The sequence below is a fragment of the Chlamydomonas reinhardtii genome, chromosome 1, assembly GCF_000002595.2.
Source record: "Chlamydomonas reinhardtii strain CC-503 cw92 mt+ chromosome 1, whole genome shotgun sequence".
In the NCBI taxonomy this organism is placed as follows: Eukaryota; Viridiplantae; Chlorophyta; class Chlorophyceae; order Chlamydomonadales; family Chlamydomonadaceae; genus Chlamydomonas; species Chlamydomonas reinhardtii.
In genome coordinates, this window is record NC_057004.1 from 2,981,423 (window position 1) to 3,002,026 (window position 20,604).

The following is a 20,604-nucleotide window of genomic DNA, read 5'->3' on the forward strand; positions in this document are numbered from 1 at the left end:
ACGCTTGTCCTTGCCTCCACTGGACCCCGAGTGGTGCCTCAATTGCTGCAGGGCTCTGCTGACTTCGCGTCACCGGTATGTGAACGGCAGGTCCCTCTTTGGCCAGCGCAATCTGCAGGAACTTCTTAATCGCCCAGCAGAGATTGCCGAAGTAGCAGGAGGCCACCACAGTATCTCTGCGATCCATGAAACACAACTGACACACCGCACACCTCGGCGACCCTTTCCCCTTGTGCTTTCGTAGCATCATGCGCTCTCCGCGTCTCCGCCTGGATTCAGCGCCATTGCGGAACTAGGCCGAATTATGGCTAGGCCGCTGAAACATGGAGAGTGTTCATGTGGCAGTTCAAGGGTGCGTGCGTGCATGCATGCATGGGTTCAGACTTCAGCTTCAAGCGGAAACCACTACTAGCAAAGACTGTGAGGACACGTGTGCACGAGTAGCCCGTCTGTCACTGTGACCTAGGGATGATGAGATATGTCAGTCATCGAAGATGCTTTGGGGAAACGAATGCGCACGATTCCAGAGGAGGTTGTCGGAGCTAGCAGGCAGTCAGTCATGCACTTCCACTGACAGCTCTTGTGTTTATGCGGTATATGGCGTACAGTCACCTGCGCCGGCTGCGCGCTGGTGGTGACTAGACTTTGGAGCAGGACTGCAACATACAATGCACAAGACGGACCCAACTAGGCTAGCCACGCTGCTTGATGCCATCTGGAAGCACATGAGTAGGAGCACCCCTGTTCCAAGGCTGGGGAACACCCTAGCACACGCTAGATCGTGCGCACCACGTGTTGCCGTGTGCCTGGTTAGGGGCCAGTGGGCAAGCACAGCGTATGATTGGCAGCAGCAGCGGCTGTGTAGGCGACTGGCTGCGCTTTAGCTGGACCGTACGGCCACGGGACCTCTGGCCACCGGTGCCTGTGGAAAACAAACCCGACCATGCCCTGAAGGCTGAAGGCAATGCTCTTGCATGACCTGCGGCCTCACGCAGTGTGATTTGGTGTGCAATCAACCCACTTGCCGTTCGAGGGAGACAGTAACAAGGGGCGTCAGCTTTTGTGCGCACCACTAGCAAATAAATTTTATTCTAAGTTTACACCAGCTGGAGACAAGAAAAGGTGGCTCTCCCTTGCAAGGGAAAAGTGGGCTGTGCCGCCACGCCACATCCTCCGTCTGAGGCCGAAGGTTCCGATACTAGCCTCATCTCCCGGACATAGCCGGGGTCGGTTTGTACAGGCACCGCCCGCCATATGTGCCCAGTCGCGCCCAGCTATCAAGCACTAGTGCAGCAGGCAGCAGGCCAACCAGACAGCAAGGAAAACACCCCTGCCGCTGCAGCCGACTGCCCGCTACGCCATCCTCGTCAGCACAGGTCGCTAACCAGACAACACCGGCAGGTCTCAACCTGCGCGCCGGCGCCGCTTTGAAGGCGGCACCGCGCTGTCCTCCTCCACGTGGCCTTGCCTGCCCCCTCTGCTCCGAACATGCGCGCCGCCACTGCCGCTGGGCCCAGGGCCGCCCGTGCCGCCACCACCACCGGGCCCAACGCCGTGGCCGCTGCTGTTGCCGCCGGTAGGCGCGGTGCCACCGCCGCCGCCACCGCCGTCTCCAGGCCCTGCACCGCCGCCACCGCCACCGCCACCGCCACCGCCGCCGCCAGGCCCTGCACCGCCACCGCCGCCAGCAGGTCGCAGGGCTGCAGGCCGCGGTTTGCCAAGCAGCATCTCCATCAGCGCGTGCCGCATGTTTGTAGCCGAGTTGGCATCGCGGCCCTGCAGTTCAACATGCAAACAGGGCGTGTGTCATCCCATGTGTCATCCCGTGTGTCACCCCGTATCATCTCCAAACCGCCCTGTGTCATCCCGTGTCATCCCGTGTCATCATCTCCAAACCGACCTGCCGCCCCAAACCTGCCCCAAACCTGCCATCCCACTTACCCACACAGTCCCGCAGTGTTGGCACACTTGGACGTCGCGGGCACGCGAGCCACCAAACGGAATCACAACTTCCAGGCAGCGCTGCCCGTTACCAAGCAGGCGCCGTCCGCACTTCGCACACACCTGCTCAGACACAGAGATAGGTTTGGGCCAGGTAAGGTACGTGTGCATTGAGCGTTGTGCGCATTGCTTTGTGAAGATCACAGCGTACCTGGCTGGTGTAGTATTCGTCCACGTAGACCACCAGGTGGGCGTACTTGTCCACCAGCAGACGCAGCAGCGCCCGGTTTGGGCCCCTGCCTGACCTGAATTGCGAAGTAAGTGAGTGAGTGGGTGAAGGTGAGTGGGTGAGTGAAGGTGGGTGAGTGAGTGCGTTGCTGAGCGAGTGGCCGGGTGAGTGAGTGGCTGCGTTAGCCAAGGACCAGAGCCGCTGCCTGACCTGCTGACGCAGCCGCCGTGGCCAGTGTTGGCGTTGCCCCAGCCGACGATGACCTCCTCCTTGGGCCTTCCCCCAGCCAGCTGCTGCGCCGTTTGCTCGAGGACCTGGACGGGCATGGGGAGTTACAGACATCATTAATTAGCAGGGGGGCAAACAACGGCAGCCTCAGAGCACAACCCAGCCTGACCCAGGATACAATCAGATAGACTGCATCTACAAAGAAGCTGAGCACACCCCAATGCCCACCTGGTCCTCCTCGTCCTCCTCGTCCGTCTCTGCTCCGCCCTCGTTGCCCGCCTGCGGCTGACCAAGCGCCATGCCCGCTAGTCCCCCCAGCGGCACCTCATCGTCGTTCACCTCCAGCTTCGCACGACAGTACTTGCGAACCCATTTGGGAAAGTTCGCCCTGTAGTGCTGCTCCAGGTTGGTGAGGACGTCTTGAAGCAGGTGGTGCACCAGCTGCGACAGGAAACGACAGGGCATATGTCAAAGACATGAGGCATTCACGACCGCGGTCCCAGGGAGTGACCCGTACCTGGTGGTGCGCCGTGATGTCGATGGCCGGGCCACCCGTGTCCTCGCTCAGCAGCGGTGCAAAGTGCGCATCGTAGAAATGCGACAGGAGGCTTTGGCGTTGGCGACGATGCGTGGACGTTGTGATGAGCGCCGCGGACTCCTGCAGCAGGTTGATGTCGATGGTTGGCACACGCCGGTGGAAGACGTGCTGTTGTGGCGAGACGTCAGCCCGCTCGCGCACTGCGGGCATTGGGAAGCAACCAGCAGGTCAATCATACCTGCGCATAATGCGCTCTAGCATAAAGCGCTCTAGACTTAATGCTTACGTCCTTGACGCCGCGCAGCCAGTCCGCACTGCTCCCGCCACTTGGTGTCGCAGACCGCGCAGTGGAAGGCGGGGTCCGTTCGGCAGACGACGAAGTGCCGCAGGAAGTCCAGCAGGCGGTACCGAAGGGGCGTGGCCACAAAATCTACCTTGAACCTAATTGCTGCGAGCGTTGCCTCGTCCTTGCAAACGCTTCGCAGCGACACCTTACGGGTGCTATTTTTCTGAACCATTATGAACGTTAGGGGTGTGGGAGCCGGCCCACACCCCTAACACGGGCAAGGTTGGGCGGACGTCAGAATTGTTTGGCCTGTGCTACGGCTACAAGGGTGCGAAGGGGAAAGTTTGAAGTTGGCAACTCTTCCTTTGTGGAATCCGCGTGACAGGGCTGCTTTCCTTGCGACCTCGCGACCTCGCGAAAGTCAAGATGTCCATGGACTCGCGAGGTCGCTTCTCGCTCCAGCCGAGTTTTCCCTGCCGCCTATTTTTCGCTGCACCAGCTGGAGAAAAGGAAGAAGCACTTGCAGCGTGACGGGGATGGCAATGCGCGGGAGGCAGTGGTGGAGCCGATGTTGGAGCACAACACAGAAAGCAAGGGGTTAAGGGCAGCCTATAAGAGCCCATTCCGTCTCGCCTGCACACGCGCGCACATCCCCTCCACCATGTTACAGCTACACAAGCAACGAGTCGTGGTCTAGCTCGTGGACTGTCCCATGATCTCCCTGCACTAACTGTCATACCGATTACTAATCAATGCTCACGGCTTTACTACCGGCACATGGAGTGACGAGGACGCCCTGGTGCCACACAAGTGCTGCAAGGAGCACCTCTTACACCAGTGACCTAAGGCAGAAACTTGTCCCATTGCTCACTGCCGGTATTGCTGTGTGCTATCTTGCGCAGCGACCGCTTGCATACCTGGACAGAACGCTCAGCCAAGTGCTCAATACGATAGGGTGCCCCAATCTCATGTGTCTTCCCACACAGAGCCTTAGTAAAGTTGCTTGTAGGCGATCTGTTGGCCGGTGTTGATGGGTGGTGTTGATAAACACCGGTTTTGGGCGGAGGAGTCGACTAGGCCTTCTTGGCCCGGCACTTCTGGACTGAGGCCCGCTTCTTGCAGGTTTTGCACACGCCGCAGATGCACGTGATCCTGGCCGCCAAAATGCATGTGGGCCATAAGCCAGACAGTCTGTCCCAGGTTACATGCGTGCCCTGTACAGCCCATGCAAACAACTCACCGCACAACATCATGCCCGTCCAGGTCCTCGAGCAAACGGCACAGCAGCTGGCTGGGGGAAGGCCCAAGGAGGAGGTCATCGTCGGCTGGGGCAACGCCAACACTGGCCACGGCGGCTGCGTCAGCAGGTCAGGCGGGGGCTCTGGTCCTTGGCTCACTCAGCCACTCACTCACCCGGCCACTCGCTCAGCAACGCACTCACTCACCCACCTTCACTCACCCACTCACCTTCACCCACTCACTCACTTACTTCGCAATTCAGGTCAGGCAGGGGCCCAAACCGGGCGCTGCTGCGACTGCTGGTGGACAAGTACGCCCACCTGGTGGTCTACGTGGACGAGTACTACACCAGCCAGGTACGCTGTGATCTTCACAAAGCAATGCGCACAACGCTCAATGCACACGTACCTTACCTGGCCCAAACCTATCTCTGTGTCTGAGCAGGTGTGTGCGAAGTGCGGACGGCGCCTGCTTGGTAACGGGCAGCGCTGCCTGGAAGTTGTGATTCCGTTTGGTGGCTCGCGTGCCCGCGACGTCCAAGTGTGCCAGCACTGCGGGACTGTGTGGGTAAGTGGGATGGCAGGTTTGGGGCGGCAGGTCGGTTTGGATATGATGACACGGGATGACACGGGATGACACAGGGCGGTTTGGAGATGATACGGGGTGACACACGGGATGACACACGCCCTGTTTGCATGTTGAACTGCAGGGCCGCGACGCCAACTCGGCTACAAACATGCGGCACGCGCTGATGGAGATGCTGCTTGGCAAACCGCGGCCTGCAGCCCTGCGACCTGCTGGCGGCGGTGGCGGTGCAGGGCCTGGCGGCGGCGGTGGCGGTGGCGGTGGCGGTGGCGGTGGCGGTGGCGGTGGCGGTGGCGGTGGCGGTGGCGGTGGCGGTGGCGGTGGCGGTGGCGGTGGCGGTGGCGGTGGCGGTGGCGGTGGCGGTGGCGGTGGCGGTGGCGGTGGCGGTGGCGGTGGCGGTGGCGGTGGCGGTGGCGGTGGCGGTGGCGGCGGTGCAGGGCCTGGAGACGGCGGTGGCGGCGGTGGTGGCACCGCGCCTACCGGCGGCAACAGCAGCGGCCACGGCGTTGGGCCCGGTGGTGGCGGCGGCACGGGCGGCCCTGGGCCCAGCGGCAGTGGCGGCGCGCATGTTCGGAGCAGAGGGGGCGGGCAAGGCCACGTGGAGGAGGACAGCGCGGTGCCGCCTTCAAAGCGGCGCCGGCGCGCAGGTTGAGACCTGCCGGTGTTGTCTGGTTAGCGACCTGTGCTGACGAGGATGGCGTAGCGGGCAGTCGGCTGCAGCGGCAGGGGTGTTTTCCTTGCTGTCTGGTTGGCCTGCTGCCTGCTGCACTAGTGCTTGATAGCTGGGCGCGACTGGGCACATATGGCGGGCGGTGCCTGTACAAACCGACCCCGGCTATGTCCGGGAGATGAGGCTAGTATCGGAACCTTCGGCCTCAGACGGAGGACGTGGCGTGGGCTCAGCCCACTTTTCCCTTGCGAGGAAGAGCCACCTTTTCTTGTCTTGTCTTGTCTTGTCGAATTGTTGATCAATTGTTGATAGGAGCGACTGCGCGCCCGCTGACCTGCCGCCTCGCCCCATGTTACTCTTCTACTGTAGTGCCACTTGAATCGCCTAGCCTTGCTGCCAAGAGCACGAAAGCTGGCGTGTCCCCCTTTCGTGGCTATTCAGGAGGCTGAAGCGTGCCGCAGGCTCGGAGGTGTGTGCGACGGGACAGTGTTAAGGCAGGTTGGTACAGTCCCGAAGGCTGGGCTGTGTGGTTGCCACCTGTTTGGGGGTGCTCTGGATGGAGGAGCTCCGAGGTGCCTTCGCCAGTCATTTTGATGAAAGACAGCGGCAGCCATCCATTGGGCCCGTATCAGGTGTAGACCGACAGCTGTACCAAACCCGGAAACTTACGGGCTTCGCATGGGGCGCCGAAGGCACAATGAGGCAGACTGCCGAGCGATTGGACAAGTGGTACTGCCCCCTTTCTTTGGGGCTCCTCAGGTTGACTTAGTTAGTACATAGTTGACATAGACAGTCCTGTACACGAGCACTTATTTGCGACAGCAACCTTGCTACCGCTGGACCATCTTCTCCATGCTGTCCTCTTGAACTGTTTGACCCGAGCCGAATAAGACGATAGGGATGGCTGCTGTGTCACCCTCCGATGTGGAGGCTGCGCAGGGCGCAGACGTGCGCGCAGAGCGGCTGCCTAGTGAACCTGCTGTGGGGCTGACCTTGCAGAAGACCCTAAGCAAGGCCAGGGGTGCAGCGAGCTTTGTGAAGTCAGCTACGTTCGATAAAGTCATGAAGAAGAAGCTAAAGAACAAAAAGCCCGGCACAGAAGTCAAGCGCGGGCTGATAAAGCCTGACAACAGTAAGCTTGAGCAATCATTGCGCGCTAACCCTGTTGGTCGTGTTCATGCTTCTGCTGCCTGCTCACATCGTTTCTGCGGACTAGCACCCTCGCAATTTTGTTCGTGTGACCGGGACGCCTTGCTCGCTGTGTATGTTGCAGGTCGCTGGGTGAATTTCAAGGCGTTTTGGAACGGACCCTACTTCCTGGTGCGCCAGCTGCAAAAAAGCCATCTGTAAAGAGGTGTCGCAGACCGGCGGGCGCCTTACCTTTATTCGTCGCCTGTGACCGTCGTTTGAAGGCCCACGTACTGATATTCTGTCGCTGCCTATCGCCGTGCAGATTATCCCGCCGGCCTATGAGGAGTACGCGCGGAGGATGTTCAACCAAACAAACCCCAAGTGAGCTCACTCATATTGCTAGCCCGCTAAAGATTTGTCTGCACGCAGAATGAGGCTGTGAGGTTTGCGCCTGCTCCGGCTCATGTAACCCACGCTCCATTGTCAAGTCCATCGGCGTCGAAGCCCACCACCTTAGCGCCCGTTGGAACGCCAAATGAACGCTGTGGCATCGCACCTGCTTATACGGACGTCTTGTTGGTCACATTGCTGTACAGGAGCTCTATGCCTGCGACGCCAAGGACCCCGGGTGGTGCAGCGCCGGAGGAGAAGCCTGAGGCAGGCGCTGACGAGGAGCTGGAGTACCCGGACTTCCTGTCCAAGATGAAGGCGGTGCGTGCTATTGTCCAGCCTGAGTCTGTATTGAGAACTCATTAGAACAGGCGAGTGACTGTGTTTTCTCTCTGTTCCGCCAGGTGGTGGTGAAGGACTGGAAAGCGAAGCGCGCTCACAAACCCCGCTACGCGATTGAGCCGGAGGACCTGGTGCCGTTGCCGTTCGATGCTCCCAAGCTGCACGGCCTACTGGTAAGTGGGCTTGACGCTGAACCAAGGCCAGGTTGCAAGTGCATATGCTACATTATCGTGTGCGCCGCGTCACCATCACCTGTGGCGTACATGTGGTCGTTTCCTCACTGTTTCGGGTACCCCACTACCAACTACCAAGCTCCTTGACATCTCTACCCTGCTGCTGTCTGGCCCGCAGTCGGAGTTCGTGGTCACGGTGTTTCTGATTGTGCAGTCCACGGTGGTCATGTTCCTGGCCATCATGGTGGAGAACCAGGACCGCAAGTACAAGGACAGTGGCAACTACACGGGCACGTGGCAGCCGCTCATCAAGGCCATCGTCATCATCTACCCGCTCATCACGCTCTTCATCATGCTGGTGCAGGCGCTGGTGAGGCGTGGAAGCCAATATTGGGGCGGGCAAGGGCAAGGGCAATACAGCAGTGTAGGAGGGCGGAGCGGTCTGAATGTTCACCCGGTGCTCAGGTGTCGGCTTCGAGCATCTAGACCAGCCAGTGTTGGTTGTGTCAAATACCATGGCGAGACCACTGGTCTACGCAGCCGGGAAAGCAAGCTTGGCGTTTTAAAGCAATGTACCTTGCTTAGCTGCCCATCTGGGCCTGCACCGCCGGAATTAGCAGGTCCGATGTCGTTTGAGGTCAGCAAGTGCTAACCAATGCGTGCATATGGCCTGACTGCAGGAAATCACCATCAAAAAGTTCATGTACTACCGCCTGATGTCCATGCGCGTGCTGACAGACTGGGAGAACGTCATGGTACGTGTAGGTGGATGGGACCAAACTGGATCGGGGATGGGGCCGAAGACATATTAGGGTGTACAAGGCAATCGCTATGGGGGACCCAGCCAATGCCGGCAGTATGTTGGCGACATAGATCGCAGTACGCTATTGCCGGAGTCGGGTCTTGGTAGCCTGAGCAAGCCGACCCAGTTGTCGGAGTGCGGAGTCTGATTACACATTCGCACGGCTTTGCTCAGGCAGTGGGAAACAGAACTGTCTAGGGCTCTACCTCAGGCTGCACGCCGCTTGCGCCATGCTAAAAACAGGTGTGGCAGGGGAGCTTCTTCTACTACTTCGTGGCGACGTGGATCATGCTCAACGTGTGGGCCATCTATGGTCTGGCGGCCTACTACGGCCAGAACGGCAACACAGGGGCAGACCCGACCTCGTTGTCCACGTTCATCGTGGTCAACCTGCAGACCATGCAGCTGCTGATCCAGGTGCGCATGTGGGCGGACCCGGGTTCATGGTTCCCGGTATTATCACATGCGTCTTGTATTGCGATCCTAGATCTGAACTGTGGTCGTTTCCCCCCTGACATCCCTCATGTGTGCTCCACAGTACTACCGCGTGATGACGGCGGAGCAGCGCCTGGTCTCGCTTAACGAGGTGCGCGAGGCCTGCTCTGGAGGCCTGCTTGCTTTGGGGGCCTAGGGGAGAACACAGAGCAATGGACAGCCGGCGCGGTCTGGCTCACATCAGCGGTTGCTGGGAGCTGCTGAAGGCTGGAGTTAGGGCTGGATTGCCAACAGTTGCGGTCGTGGGCCTGGTGAGCGTCAACCAGCAGCCACAGCCAATGTCTATGTTCATGCCGCTGACACTGTATGGGCACGTCGCAGATCTTCGAGCGCGCCCCCGTGGAGGCCCAGAACTTGCTGCAATACACATACATCGTGGAGGAGGAGGACATCATCAACGAGTGCTACCGCTTCATGAAGAAGCAGTGGCGGCGCCTGCTGCGGCGCCTCGCCTATCTGTGCTGCTGCACGTGCATGTTCCGGGTGAGTGCTTTTTACAAGCGGTCAAGGTGCACATTAGTGGAATGGCTGCGGATATGCGCGTCAAAGACGGGATGGCCTTGTGTGTGGATGGGGGCATTCCAGATTCCAATGTGCACTCCCTGCAGGACTGGGCCGACAAAGCCAAGAGTGCGCGCTGGAATGTGTACCGCCTGCACAAGAAGGCCGGCAACGCAGAGGTGCTGCGCGCGGAAACGTACCGCCTGCTGATGAAGACGTTCCAGGACGAGGGCAACCTGGACGACCGTGAGTGACTTGGCAGTACACAAATCAGCCCGTAGTATCGGGGTTGGGGTTGGCCAGACGCGTCCAACGAAAGGCTTTGGGCGAGCTTTGCGTACAACGCAGTGTGCCCTCTCTCGTGTCCTGTGCAGTCAAGGAGCTGCAGGCGGAAATGGAGGCGGACGGCATTCCGGATGCGCCGCACACCGACGACCCAGTGGTGGCCCCGACGGACGTGCAGCTGGACCTGAAGCAGCCCAACGGCCAGTCTAATGGTGACGCGAAGGCCAATGTGGCCGACGACGCCAATGGCACCAGTGCGCACGGCGCGCCGCTGCCGCTGGAGGTGGACCGGCCGACGGGTTACTCGGGGACGGCGCCCTGGGACATGGGAACAGACTCGGAGACCGAGCAGGAGGAGGAGGAGACGGAAGTAACGTGCTGCAGCGGCGGGTGAGTTCTACACCTAGCTCCGACCTGATTAGATACAAACTCAATAGTCGTGCAGGCTAGGGCGCATGTTGTGGTGTAAGTTGCGGCATGGCTTTGAAACCGCCCCGCACCTCACTCCTACTCTCCTACACTCCACCTGCCTGTGTGCTGTGCAGCTGGTGGCGCAAAACGTGGCGCGGCTTCTGGTGGGGCTTCTACATCCGCCTGTACGCGTCCATCCACTCCGTCCTGGTGGCCTTCCTGCCCGGCACCAACTCGTGGCCGTTCAAGCCCGACAAGCCGTACTTCCGCTTCATCACCAGCATCCAGCTGGTGGGCGGCTGCCTGTGCTGCCTGATGATCCTGTTCGGCGTGCTGGGCGCCACCAACCAGAGCCCCTGCAACAAGGGCAACAAGTCGTGCGACCAGTGTTTCCGCTACGTGAGTTGCTGCGTCATGCACGACTGGTGGCTGTGGGCGTTAAGAACGTCGTTGCTACCACATTATTTATCATGCCTTTGTCCAAGACTTGCGTCCTATCTACGCGCAGGTGGACACGTACCTGGTCACCAACTCATCGGGCTACGTGGAGCTGCAGCAGAAGGGCCTGACCTGCGAGGCCAACTTCAACATCTCACAAAATGCCATGTACGCAATTGGGGCCTCAGTGGGCAACGCCCTGGGCTGCTTCGCCAACGGCACCAACTCCTCTGGGATCCCCTCTGGGCGCTAAGTTGCGCAGGCGCAGTTGGGCTGCAAGGTGGTTAGCCACGAGGCGAGCGGGGGCGTACAGGACGGCTATAGCACTGTGTGTGCCCCTGCATGCTGCGGGTGGCTATCCTAGTAGCAGGTATGCCCGCGGTGCGTGAGCTGGTTGGTCCCTTAGATACCGCGGCGGCCTGACCAATCTGCACGTGATGCGGCGATGCATGTTAGCAGCCGCCCTGTCCTGCCATGTGTTGTGTGTGGTTCATATCCTTGTGATGCGCGCGTGCGGTGAGAGCATATATTTATGTTATATGCCACGGTCAACCAAAGACTGGGGCGCAAATACTGCAACAGGGAGACTTAAACAGCCCGCCCTCGCCAGCGGACTATCATGTCCAGCCGACCGGGGGAGGCGAGGGCATCCGAGGCTCTCTCGCACTCGCCATGTTCCCACACGAAGCAACAATGTTTGGTCTACACAACGGGAACGGTGCGAGAGGGCTAGCACTGGACGTCAGAGCATTAATGCGTGCTTGCATTCGGGTTGACTATGACGTGAGACTGAATGCTGCCAACCCCAGGTGGGTTGTCTGTGGGTGAGACTTTCTGTGGAACTACAAACGATGGGAATAATGGAGTTCGGTGGCAGTACTTCCACGGGCGGCGCAACCTCGAGAGTGGGCTGCGTGGTCAAATTGCAGGGAGAGGCTTTTGAGGAACAACTGGGAACGCCTTCAGTTTGAGCTGGAAGTAGAAGACATGGCACGGCTGCGGAAGTCGTGGGTCCTTTGACACGACTTGCACTTTACCGTACGGTACCGTTGAACGAGGCAAGGGTGTGATTGTGAGTTGCTCAGGGCGCTTCGCCGCGGGCTGGACTTACCGCCTCAGCGGCTTTAGGGGTTATGACCGTGGTTTAACCTTTGCATCACTACTGCCCATATCATTTAAGCCTGTGGATATACGTGTGGACATGCACCAACGATTGAAATGACTATGGTTACCTGAGCCGCCTGTAGTGTTGTGGAAGCCACGCGTGCACGCGCAAACTACCGGTAATCGCCGGCCTTCCTGCTCGCCACGTGAATGCCCCCAAACTGCGCGCAGCGCCCAGTCCTGGCCCGTCCTGACCACCTCCGCTACTTACTACCGCCGATGCCACATCAGCAAGCAGCGCGCTACCTTCACCGGTGGTATACATGTTGTGCCGCTGTGCCACACCTTAGCTGTCCACCCTTCCATGCTCCATACACCCAACCAAGAGCAAGAACAACCGACGCTGGCCAAACTGTCACGCATAAATCACAAAACCTTTCAAGGTGAGCTACCGTACATGAAACACATGCTTTGGGCTGAGCCCCCGGAGCGAAGCGGCATACTGAGGGCTTTGCCCCCAGGATCACCGTGTCGGGAAATCCTGAACCCTGAACAAAAGCGTGAGCGGTCCCATGCCCATACACATGTACGTTATGAAAGCGGGAATGCACCGTAGTCCAAAAATGAGACATCGAACGCCTGAAAACATGTGACGCAACCTGCTTGTAGACCCCGACCCAGGTCACCTAAGGGTCTCATGGGCTCGCACGCCACCGCATAAGGGCATTACTACACCATAGCCACGCCCGCTGCCTGCGCCTCCCAATGGCCCCCAGCGGTGGCCTCCGCCGCCGGAGCCGGCGCGCCGCAGTTGGCCTCGCCATCTCCGCCATCAGGCCCTAGCAGCCCCGCGGCCTCGACCTCGCCACACGACACCGATGAGGCGCCGTCCTCACCGCCGGCCGCGTCCGCCTCACCGCCAGCACCGCAGCTCCTGGCCGACTTGTCCACTTGCATGTCCGCGGCCGTGGAGCCTACAGCACGGTAAGGCCAACCCAGTACTTTGTGTAGAGGCATCACAGGTGCGCGGCATGCGACCCAGAGGTCCTGATCCGGGCACGCCCATTCAGGAGGTCTGCGTTCTCACCTTCACCCTCGCAGGTGGCCTTCAGGAAGTCTACGAACAGCTGCTCGAAGTTGTCAAGCTTGTCAACACCTACAATCAGAGAGGCATGCATATGGCAACGTCCATGCCGCGTCGAGCAACGACCCGGCATCCCCGGGATTGCGCCGCACCTCCGTGCAGTAGCCTTGTCGCAACCCACAGCCCCAATCTGCCTACCCGGGAAGTAGTTAACGTCCACCTGCGGGGCAGCCAGCGCAGCAGAGCGTCGCACCGTACAGGTGGCATGTCAGCGGCGAGTGAGGTGGAGGGTGGGCCAGCACTTGTAGCTACAGCACCAGCGCCATGGACACTTCATGAAGTCAGCCTCAACAAGCCCGAGGCTGCTGCCTGACGGCGCCCGCCCTGGCAGCCCATCCGCTGACAGCCCCTCTCCCCGCAGCACATCGCCACGCCGAGCGCGCCCATCCGCCTCCTCCTGCTATTCCACCATTTCCAAACCCAGAGCAAACCCTCTCACCACGTGGTACAGCCGCTCGCCCTCCGCTGGCTGCTGCACGGGGCAGATCATGTCAAAGTTGAACAGCTGCAGGCCAAGCTTCTCCCGCAGCGCCCCCGACAGCGCGCTCGTCACCCAGTCCGGCGGAACCATGGATTGAGCCACCGTCGGCGCAAAATGAGCCGACGGTGTGGTCTGCGCCACCGGCCCCGCCGGCGCCTCCCCACCCGATGCCTCCGCCGCGCTGCCCGGGTGCGGGGGCGTCGATGGCGGTGACCCCGGTGGCGCCGGAGGCGGCGGTGAGTGCGGCGAGCGCGCGCGCCGCAGCACCGCCTGCTCGCTTGAGTCCGGCCCCGTACTTGCGTCTGCCGCGCCGTGGCCCGACCCTTGTAGCCCACTGCCGGCAGTCCCGCCGGCTGCGCCGCCTCTGCTGCTGCAGGTCTGCACCTCTGCCGTCGACGTGGCGACCGGCGCGACGCCGCATGTTCTGACCCCAGCCCCTGTCCCGTTGCCGGTGCCGTAAATGACGCCGGCACTGAAGCGGTACTCCGGCGAGTCCTTGGCGTAGGTGGACTTGCAGCTGATGCGCGGCAGCGACAGCACACCCGCCCGCTTCGCCTCCTGCCCCAGATAGTTCTCGCCCAGCGACGGCCGCTGGCACACCACCGTGCGCTGCCCCAGCACGTACACCTGCAGGTGGCCGCAAGCGGCATGACATGCCGGTGCGTGGTGGCGGGCAAGTGAGCCAGGATGTAGCATCATCACCAGCAGGTACATAAGCAGCTCTCTCTCCGTTACCTGGTCCCCGCCAGGCATTCCCGCCTCGCGCTCATGCGCCCATGCCGTCACACGGGCACCTGCCGCTCCCTCCCAATCCGGGTCGGCCCTGTTCCCTACACATGCTCACGCCCTCTCCCCCGCCCTCCCTCCCTTCACCCCTCTCCTCTCTTCCTCCGCCCACCTTAAACAGCACGCCGCCGTGCGCCACAAACTGCTGCACTACGAGCGGCGGCTTGAGCTCGCTGCTGACGGCGCCGTGCAGCACCTTGCCCAGCGCCGCCATGTCATGCAGCACCGCCAGCCCGTGGCTGCCTGCAGGCCGACAACAGGGCAGGGGCGGGGTGCACAGCCTTTGACATGCCGAACACAATACGCGATGCTGTCGCGCCCCAGAGGAAAGCTGCATGGTAAGGTGCAGTGCGGTACCCTGTGCAGCAGCGGGCACGGACCTTCTCTCCCGTCCGTCCACAGCGGCTTCACTAGCAACGGCGGCTTGAGCCCCGCCGCCGCCAGCAGCGCCTGCGCCTCCGACAGCGTGCAGCCCTCGTTGATGTCCACCTGTCGCCAAGACCCGAGGTTGAGTGGCCAGGGCGCAACGCGCAAGTTGCGACAGCAGCTGAAGCCATGGGCGTATAGCCTGGCATGCTGGATGCAGGTGCCTGAAGATGGCCCCACCAACACTAGCGCCCGTCTCGCGCCATCACCATCCGTGCACAGCATTACCACACAGCAACAGCAAGCGTGCACAACTGCACACGCACCTGCATGGGCGACGTCACGCGTGCTGTGTGGAAGCCGCTGGCCCCCACATGCGGCTTCCGGGGCGTGTAGCCGTGCGGCGGGTGCAGCAGCAGGCCCCCGTGCTCCCGGAGCGGCAACAGCATCGTCGCGCGGTTGTGCACGATGCGGATTCCCGCCAGGCTGTCAATCACCTTCACTCCCGGGTGAGCCCGTATGTACTCCTGTAGGTTCTGTTCCCAAGCTGTGGTCCACGGAATGTGGATGGGAGATGCAGTGGGAACGGGACCGGGTAAGGGTACAGTCTGGGCGCGACCCCGGAAGAGGGATCGACGCGGTGCTGCTGGTACCAGCGCAGGGTTGTCGCACTAACCGGCGCGTCCACGGAACCTTCAAAGCAGTAACACAGAATCCCACAACGATGCCCCGGCTACAGCTCTGACTCGCAGCGAGAACGCGGAAATTGCAGGCAACTCCTCGCCGACAAAGCGCGACGTCACTGCAAACGGGCACCCCGGCTCACCCGTATTCGGTCTGAGTTTATGGACTATCGCATCGTATTCCCCCTGGTCTAGCAGGCTGCGCGCAGGGTCCAGGAGCTCAAGCTTGATGCCTTTTAGCCGTGCAACTTTGCGCACTGCTGAGGTGTAGTAGCGCGCGACCTTCTTGGGTAGTAGGGCACATCCGACTCGAAATACACGCCCGTGGCCCGACGCTGGCCCCGATTCTGCTTCGGCCTCCTTCATGTCCGTCGGTTGTGTTTTAGATTTCACCCGTTTCCACGTCAATGAGTGTTTATGATTGTCGCCGTCAATATAATTCTGAGCGAGCGGCGTTCTGCAAAGCCTGCCTCAGACCGCTGGGACCCCCGCGAGGACCTTGTGCGAACCCTACGCATGTAAGAATGCAAGAAGAAGTGAATGGAAAAATCCGAGAAGCAGGCGTCAAGTTAGGCAGCAGTAGGTCTTTTGTGACTCTGATTTGGAAAAGAAATAGATTCCAATTAAAGACACTAGTAGTATTATTTTTGTTCCGTCTGAGTCGCTGAAAGAATCAACTCTCCACACAGTTGTCTCATCTGAACAATTGGATCTGGCTGACCATTTCCGGAACCGTGACTGCGGTAGCACGGCACAATACTCTAAACATAACATAACAGCTATGACGATGCTGCGCGCGTGGGCGCGAGCGCCGCTTGCGATTTTGAGGCTGTGTGTTGCAGGGCTGTACAAGTTTGCGCTGCTACTGAAGCTTTATGTGGGAGTTCTTGAGCGGGAGGCGATGCGCGCGACGGCGGGGAGCGGCGCTGAGGACGCAGCGCAGGCGTCCGTCGACGATGGTTTGTGTCAACTCCCGCTCAACGACTGTGCTATGTCGCTGCCGTGCACCAGCGCTGAAATTGCAATGAGTTCCACGCGTTGGTGAATTATATCCTGTTCCATCACGCTTTTCTCTTTTGTTTTGAGCTTTTGTATTGAGCTGTGCTGTGCTGCGTTCCCATGGCTGTGCAGGACGAGCCTGGATTGAGTTCTGCGAGTCACTCAAGGGCCTCGCCGACTATGTGGTGCCATCACCGGGGGCTGACAGGACCGCTTCGCCGGCGCCAGCAACAGGTGCTGCAGCTGTTGACGCACTGGACCGGCGTGAGGGGCTCCGGTACATGAGCCGCGTCCTCCGAGGAGGTGCGCATAGGGCTGAAGACGCGCGCCATGCAGTACGGTATAGCGTAAGTGCGTGAGAGTGGAAGGCAAGCCGTAATCTTGGCGTCCTTGACGCGTTGCCAAGGCACGGCTAAGGGGCTGAGAGTGTGCTTGTGGTTCTGATTGACAGTGTAAGGGGCTGAGAGTGTGCTTGTGGTTCTGATTGGCACACTCTCAGCCCCTCAGCCGTTAATCCAGGGCTCTGTTGACTGGTTGGAGGCTTAATGCGCCGCCTCCTGGCCTAACCTGATGTCACCTCACCTCTCACCAATCTCCTACCGCCTCTGTCATCAGCAACACACGGCCGCCGGCTACAGCTCTGTGCCCTTCCCGCTTCTTCATAGTTGGAAACAGCCATCCCAACTCCGCCCCCGAGCAGGTGTGGAGGCATTCCTGGAGAGCTGGGACCCTGCCTACCCGGTACTGCGGCCGCTGCCGTATAACGTGAAACTGGGGGCGGACAATCCTGACAACCTGTACATGTACGGCACAGGTGTGTATGCAGAGAGGGGTAGTGGGCATAGGGGGTTGCGGCGTGGGGTTGCGGGGACTGAAGCGGGCGTCAGTGAAGGCTGGTGCGGCGTGGGGGGCGCTCTCACGAATGACAAGTGTTTCCCGGTCACGGGAAAAAGGGCTGAGCCCCTCCACAGTCTGAGGCCGAACAACCTCATCGCCCGGACATAGCCGGGGTCGGTTTCCACAGGCACATAGCCAAACCGGTGCCTAGCAATCGCGATGCCACAGCAGAGCCAACCGCAGCCAGACGCAGCACAGTTGTCAACAGCCGCACTACTTGTCATGCCGCTACGCATGCCCTGCCAGCCCCACCGCGGACCGCTACCTAGACACCAGCCAGCTCCTCAGCCTGCGCGCTTGCACCGCTTCTTGGGCGTCGCTGCGCTCTCCTCCTCCACGTGGCCTTTCCCGCCCCCTCCGCTACCAAGATGCGCGCACGCGCCCCCGCTGCTGCTGCTGCCGCCGCCGCCGCCACCGCTGCCGCCGACGCCGCCAACGCCAGTCTGCAGCGATGCAGGTCGCTTGTGCCCCAGCAGCATCTCCACCAGCGCGTGCCGGATGTTGGTTGCGGAGTTGGTCACGTCCCTGCACCGTCGGGAGGGTCGAGTGAGAATGCGAATGAAAATGCGTCGTTACGTCTAGCAAGGCGTGGCATCATCCCATATCAGGGGCTGTGCACTACACGGCCGGCGCTCCTGCCCTGCATTGTGGCTCTGCAACGCCCGTATTCACCTACTAGGTTACCACCCAGCGTGCTGTCCACGATGTGTCCGCGCCCCCGCAGTGTCTGGCGCGTTTGAGTACCGCATCCGCGGCACCCGCGGCACCGTCACCTACCTCAGCTTCGGCTGCTACAGCGGCAGCCGGCCGGGTCAGGGCTCCAGTCGGCCCGACCACCTGGACAGCTCCCGGCTGGTCACACAGGAGGACGGCAGCTTCGAGGTGCGCTGTGCGGCTGTGATGTGCGGGGTGGGGAGGGGGCAGGCGGGAGGCGGCGTCTTGTACGCCGTATGGAGGTTAGCCCCTGCCTGAACAAGAGGATCTCAGTCCATGTCTGTGGGAAAGGGAGGTGTTGTGATAAGCTTATGGCAGTCAAGAGGCGCCAATGGCCTTCCGATAAGGACAGCAGTGTGTTTGACTACGTCATACTGCCTTGTGCACAGATCTTTCTGACGCCGCAGCCGCGCGGCAAGAACTGGTTGCGACTGCCTGCTGACGCCAGCCGCATCGTGGTGAGCACACCGGGGGGCGGGAGCGCACCTACGAGCGCTCAGGCTACAGCGGGACCCCTTCCTGCAGCCGTATACGTGTATCACCAAGACCTGTGCAGTCACACAGCCGGCCTGCACCTCATCCGGGTGTGCCCTCCGCTGCCTTGCCACCCAAGGTCCGCCAGACGTTCCTGGACCGGACCAAAGAGGTGCCTGCGGACCTGCACATTGAGCGCCTGCCGCTGGCCACGGTCGAAGCGGCGCAGGTGGCGGCAACGGCCTCGAGCGCCAGTGGCGCCGCCAGCATCCCGGTTGTGGACCCTGCGACGGGGCAGGAGGACAAGCCGGCGCTCACCGCGGGGCAGGTGCGCCACACACTGACACCGCTGGCCACCATTCGCGCTGCTCGGTAACTGGTGCCACATTAGCAGTCCGCTGACCGCCGCCCGCGTGCCGCAGCGTGTTACCCGTTTCCTGCCCGTGCGCTTGCAGGTGGTTTCAGGTCTGGCGGGTGCGTCTGTGTTCATCAACGGCTCGGTGATGCAGTTCCAGGCCTGGTCGCGCCAGTTCGCGGCGCGCCCCAACACGCTGTTCTGCCTTGACCACGACGTGTACATGAGCGCCTGGGCTGACCCCGCCATTTACTTCCTGCACGGCTATTGGCGGCTGGGGCCGCAGCAGGCGCTGCTGATCCAGGTGGGTGGGTGGGTGGGTGGGTGGGTCCAGGGTGGGTGGGTGGGTGGGTGGGTGGGTGGGTGGGTGGGTGGGTGGGTGGGTGGGTGGGTGGGTGGGTGGGTGGGTGGATGGGTGGGTGGGTGGGTGGCTGGGTGGGTGGGTGGGCAGGGCGCAGGTGGGCCAAACCCAATGTGCGCTGGGCTGCACTGAAGGCTGCTGGAAGGTGGGCGGAGCGCAGGCGGGAGAGGCAGGGGCCCGCGGCCTGTGGGATGGACAACGGTGTTGCCGGGCAGAGGCCATGCAAGCAAGAACTAACTCATGGCGCTGTACCGTGCCGCGTGCCGGGCCACAACTGCACCGCCACCACGACAGGCCACTCCCCCCGAGTGCCCCTACTGGTGAGTCCGTACGGCACGGCAGCAGGCGATTGTGTGCCACCCATTTCTGAGCTCTGTGATCTACCAGCTCTCACCTGGTGCCTACGCCGACATACCTCCTTCCGCTCTGTGTGTTTATCTTAATGCACATGCAGGAACTTCCAGCTGGATAACTGGTGGATGGAGTCGTTGGACTACGCCAACCACCCCGCAATCACCGTGAACAAGGCCACCGCCCGCTACATGCCCGACAAGTCCATTTGCCTGGTGCGCCGCAAAGCTTGCTAAGGCTACTGGTCTAATCAGTACTTCAGTAGACATACATGCCTGCGCGAGTCACCACCGGTCATACCAACTAATGTGCTGTCAAGCCAAGCTGACACCGTGCTTCCGGCGCCCAAGTTACGGTACCGGTATCGTGGTCTCACAGCGGCGCTTCGGCTTCCTCACCCTTCGCTGGACAGGTGGTGGCGCACGCCGACCCCCGCCGCGCGGACGGCAGCCCCGACAGCCTGCCGGCGCTGTTGAAGCCGGCGCTGCTGGCGGGTGTGACCTGGATCGACACGGCGCACCACAGCCACGGCACCATGGGTCTGCGCTGGGTGCTGGCGAAGCAGCACCCGCTGCCGCGCTGCACAGTCGTGGAGCTGGGGCAGCCGCTGGCTGACGCAATAGCCGCCGGCGTGTCGGTGTGAGAGACCGCGAGAGAGAGCTCGCAGGAGCCGGGTGGAGCCAAGGGTGGAGCTGGAAGTTGCTTTGGGGTCAGCACAAACGTCAGTGCTAGGTGTGAAGCGCCGTGCAAAGGTTCATTATTTCTATATATGGTCGATAGGCTAGTCACAATGGAGACGAAACGGAGACATGCAGTTATCAACAAGCGCACACTCCTCTCTGCTGGGTAGCACCGCTAGACATGAGCAGTCTGACGGGGGGCGGGCGTCCATCGGTCCATGGGTGGAGCCCCTTGCGTACAGAAGCCATGATGAAGTTTAGCCGATATGTGTGTTGCCGAAATACTGGTGTACACGGGGCTGATTAACGGTTGCAGGATGGAAGGTATGATGTGACAGAGATACAGGGATGTGGAGGTTTGCGGGAGGCGCGGCAAGTTCAGGGTGGATCGGAGGGGCGCAGCAGAGCAAACTGGAGACCCTTGAGCCGTTCTCTGGCTGACATCGTAATGTGACCCGAGCTTGTGCACTATCAAGCTGTTGCTTACACCTGGGTCAGCAAGTTGGAAACGGCAAAACGACTGGA

General features: G+C 61.0%; 3 protein-coding genes across 3 annotated transcripts; 2 read left to right on the forward strand and 1 right to left on the reverse strand.

The window, feature by feature from the left end:
- Positions 1-6,484: 6,484 nt before the first annotated feature.
- On the forward strand, positions 6,485-11,976 carry CHLRE_01g018350v5 (uncharacterized protein). The gene is made up of 14 exons (XM_001689435.2): positions 6,485-6,848; positions 6,990-7,036; positions 7,170-7,228; positions 7,444-7,558; positions 7,642-7,752; positions 7,931-8,122; positions 8,433-8,507; positions 8,798-8,971; positions 9,093-9,140; positions 9,371-9,532; positions 9,658-9,796; positions 9,925-10,225; positions 10,381-10,645; positions 10,755-11,976. Exons 1-14 carry the CDS (start codon positions 6,617-6,619, stop codon positions 10,935-10,937), a joined length of 2,103 nt encoding a protein of 700 aa, XP_001689487.2. The 5' UTR covers positions 6,485-6,616; the 3' UTR covers positions 10,938-11,976.
- Positions 11,977-11,978: 2 nt separating this feature from the next.
- On the reverse strand, positions 11,979-15,894 carry CHLRE_01g018400v5 (uncharacterized protein). The gene is made up of 8 exons (XM_043058432.1): positions 15,392-15,894; positions 14,892-15,112; positions 14,580-14,688; positions 14,312-14,442; positions 13,372-14,040; positions 13,071-13,092; positions 12,876-12,944; positions 11,979-12,762 (listed from the first exon to the last, which is right to left on the reverse strand). Exons 1-8 carry the CDS (start codon positions 15,612-15,614, stop codon positions 12,518-12,520), a joined length of 1,689 nt encoding a protein of 562 aa, XP_042928346.1. The 5' UTR covers positions 15,615-15,894; the 3' UTR covers positions 11,979-12,517.
- A 120-nt stretch (positions 15,895-16,014) lies between these two features.
- CHLRE_01g018450v5 (uncharacterized protein) lies at positions 16,015-20,539 on the forward strand. Its single transcript, XM_043058433.1, has 10 exons — positions 16,015-16,207; positions 16,380-16,550; positions 16,948-17,061; positions 17,869-18,026; positions 18,248-18,316; positions 18,472-18,660; positions 18,788-18,991; positions 19,343-19,368; positions 19,503-19,614; positions 19,812-20,539. The coding sequence occupies exons 1-10, from the start codon at positions 16,150-16,152 to the stop codon at positions 20,040-20,042; spliced, it is 1,332 nt and encodes a 443-aa protein (XP_042928347.1). The 5' UTR covers positions 16,015-16,149; the 3' UTR covers positions 20,043-20,539.
- Positions 20,540-20,604: the final 65 nt, after the last annotated feature.

What these genes read in the sequence shown, in the direction of transcription:
- CHLRE_01g018400v5 (XM_043058432.1), bottom strand. Translation starts at nt 15,614, where the DNA reads ATGAAGGAGGCCGAAGCAGAATCGGGGCCAGCGTCGGGCCACGGGCGT. An exon ending in GCGAGCGGCTGTACCACGTG is followed by an intron (nt 13,093 to 13,371) that starts GTGAGAGGGTTT and finishes GCTGCCCCGCAG; the next exon opens with GTGGACGTTAACTACTTCCC. An exon ending in GGCCACCTGCGAGGGTGAAG is followed by an intron (nt 12,763 to 12,875) that starts GTGAGAACGCAG and finishes ACCGTGCTGTAG; the next exon opens with GCTCCACGGCCGCGGACATG.
- CHLRE_01g018350v5 (XM_001689435.2), top strand. Translation starts at nt 6,617, where the DNA reads ATGGCTGCTGTGTCACCCTCCGATGTGGAGGCTGCGCAGGGCGCAGAC. An exon ending in CAGACTGGGAGAACGTCATG is followed by an intron (nt 8,508 to 8,797) that starts GTACGTGTAGGT and finishes TGCTAAAAACAG; the next exon opens with GTGTGGCAGGGGAGCTTCTT. An exon ending in GCGACCAGTGTTTCCGCTAC is followed by an intron (nt 10,646 to 10,754) that starts GTGAGTTGCTGC and finishes ATCTACGCGCAG; the next exon opens with GTGGACACGTACCTGGTCAC.
- CHLRE_01g018450v5 (XM_043058433.1), top strand. Translation starts at nt 16,150, where the DNA reads ATGCGCGCGACGGCGGGGAGCGGCGCTGAGGACGCAGCGCAGGCGTCC. An exon ending in GCAGGCGTCCGTCGACGATG is followed by an intron (nt 16,208 to 16,379) that starts GTTTGTGTCAAC and finishes ATGGCTGTGCAG; the next exon opens with GACGAGCCTGGATTGAGTTC. An exon ending in CCGACAAGTCCATTTGCCTG is followed by an intron (nt 19,615 to 19,811) that starts GTGCGCCGCAAA and finishes TTCGCTGGACAG; the next exon opens with GTGGTGGCGCACGCCGACCC.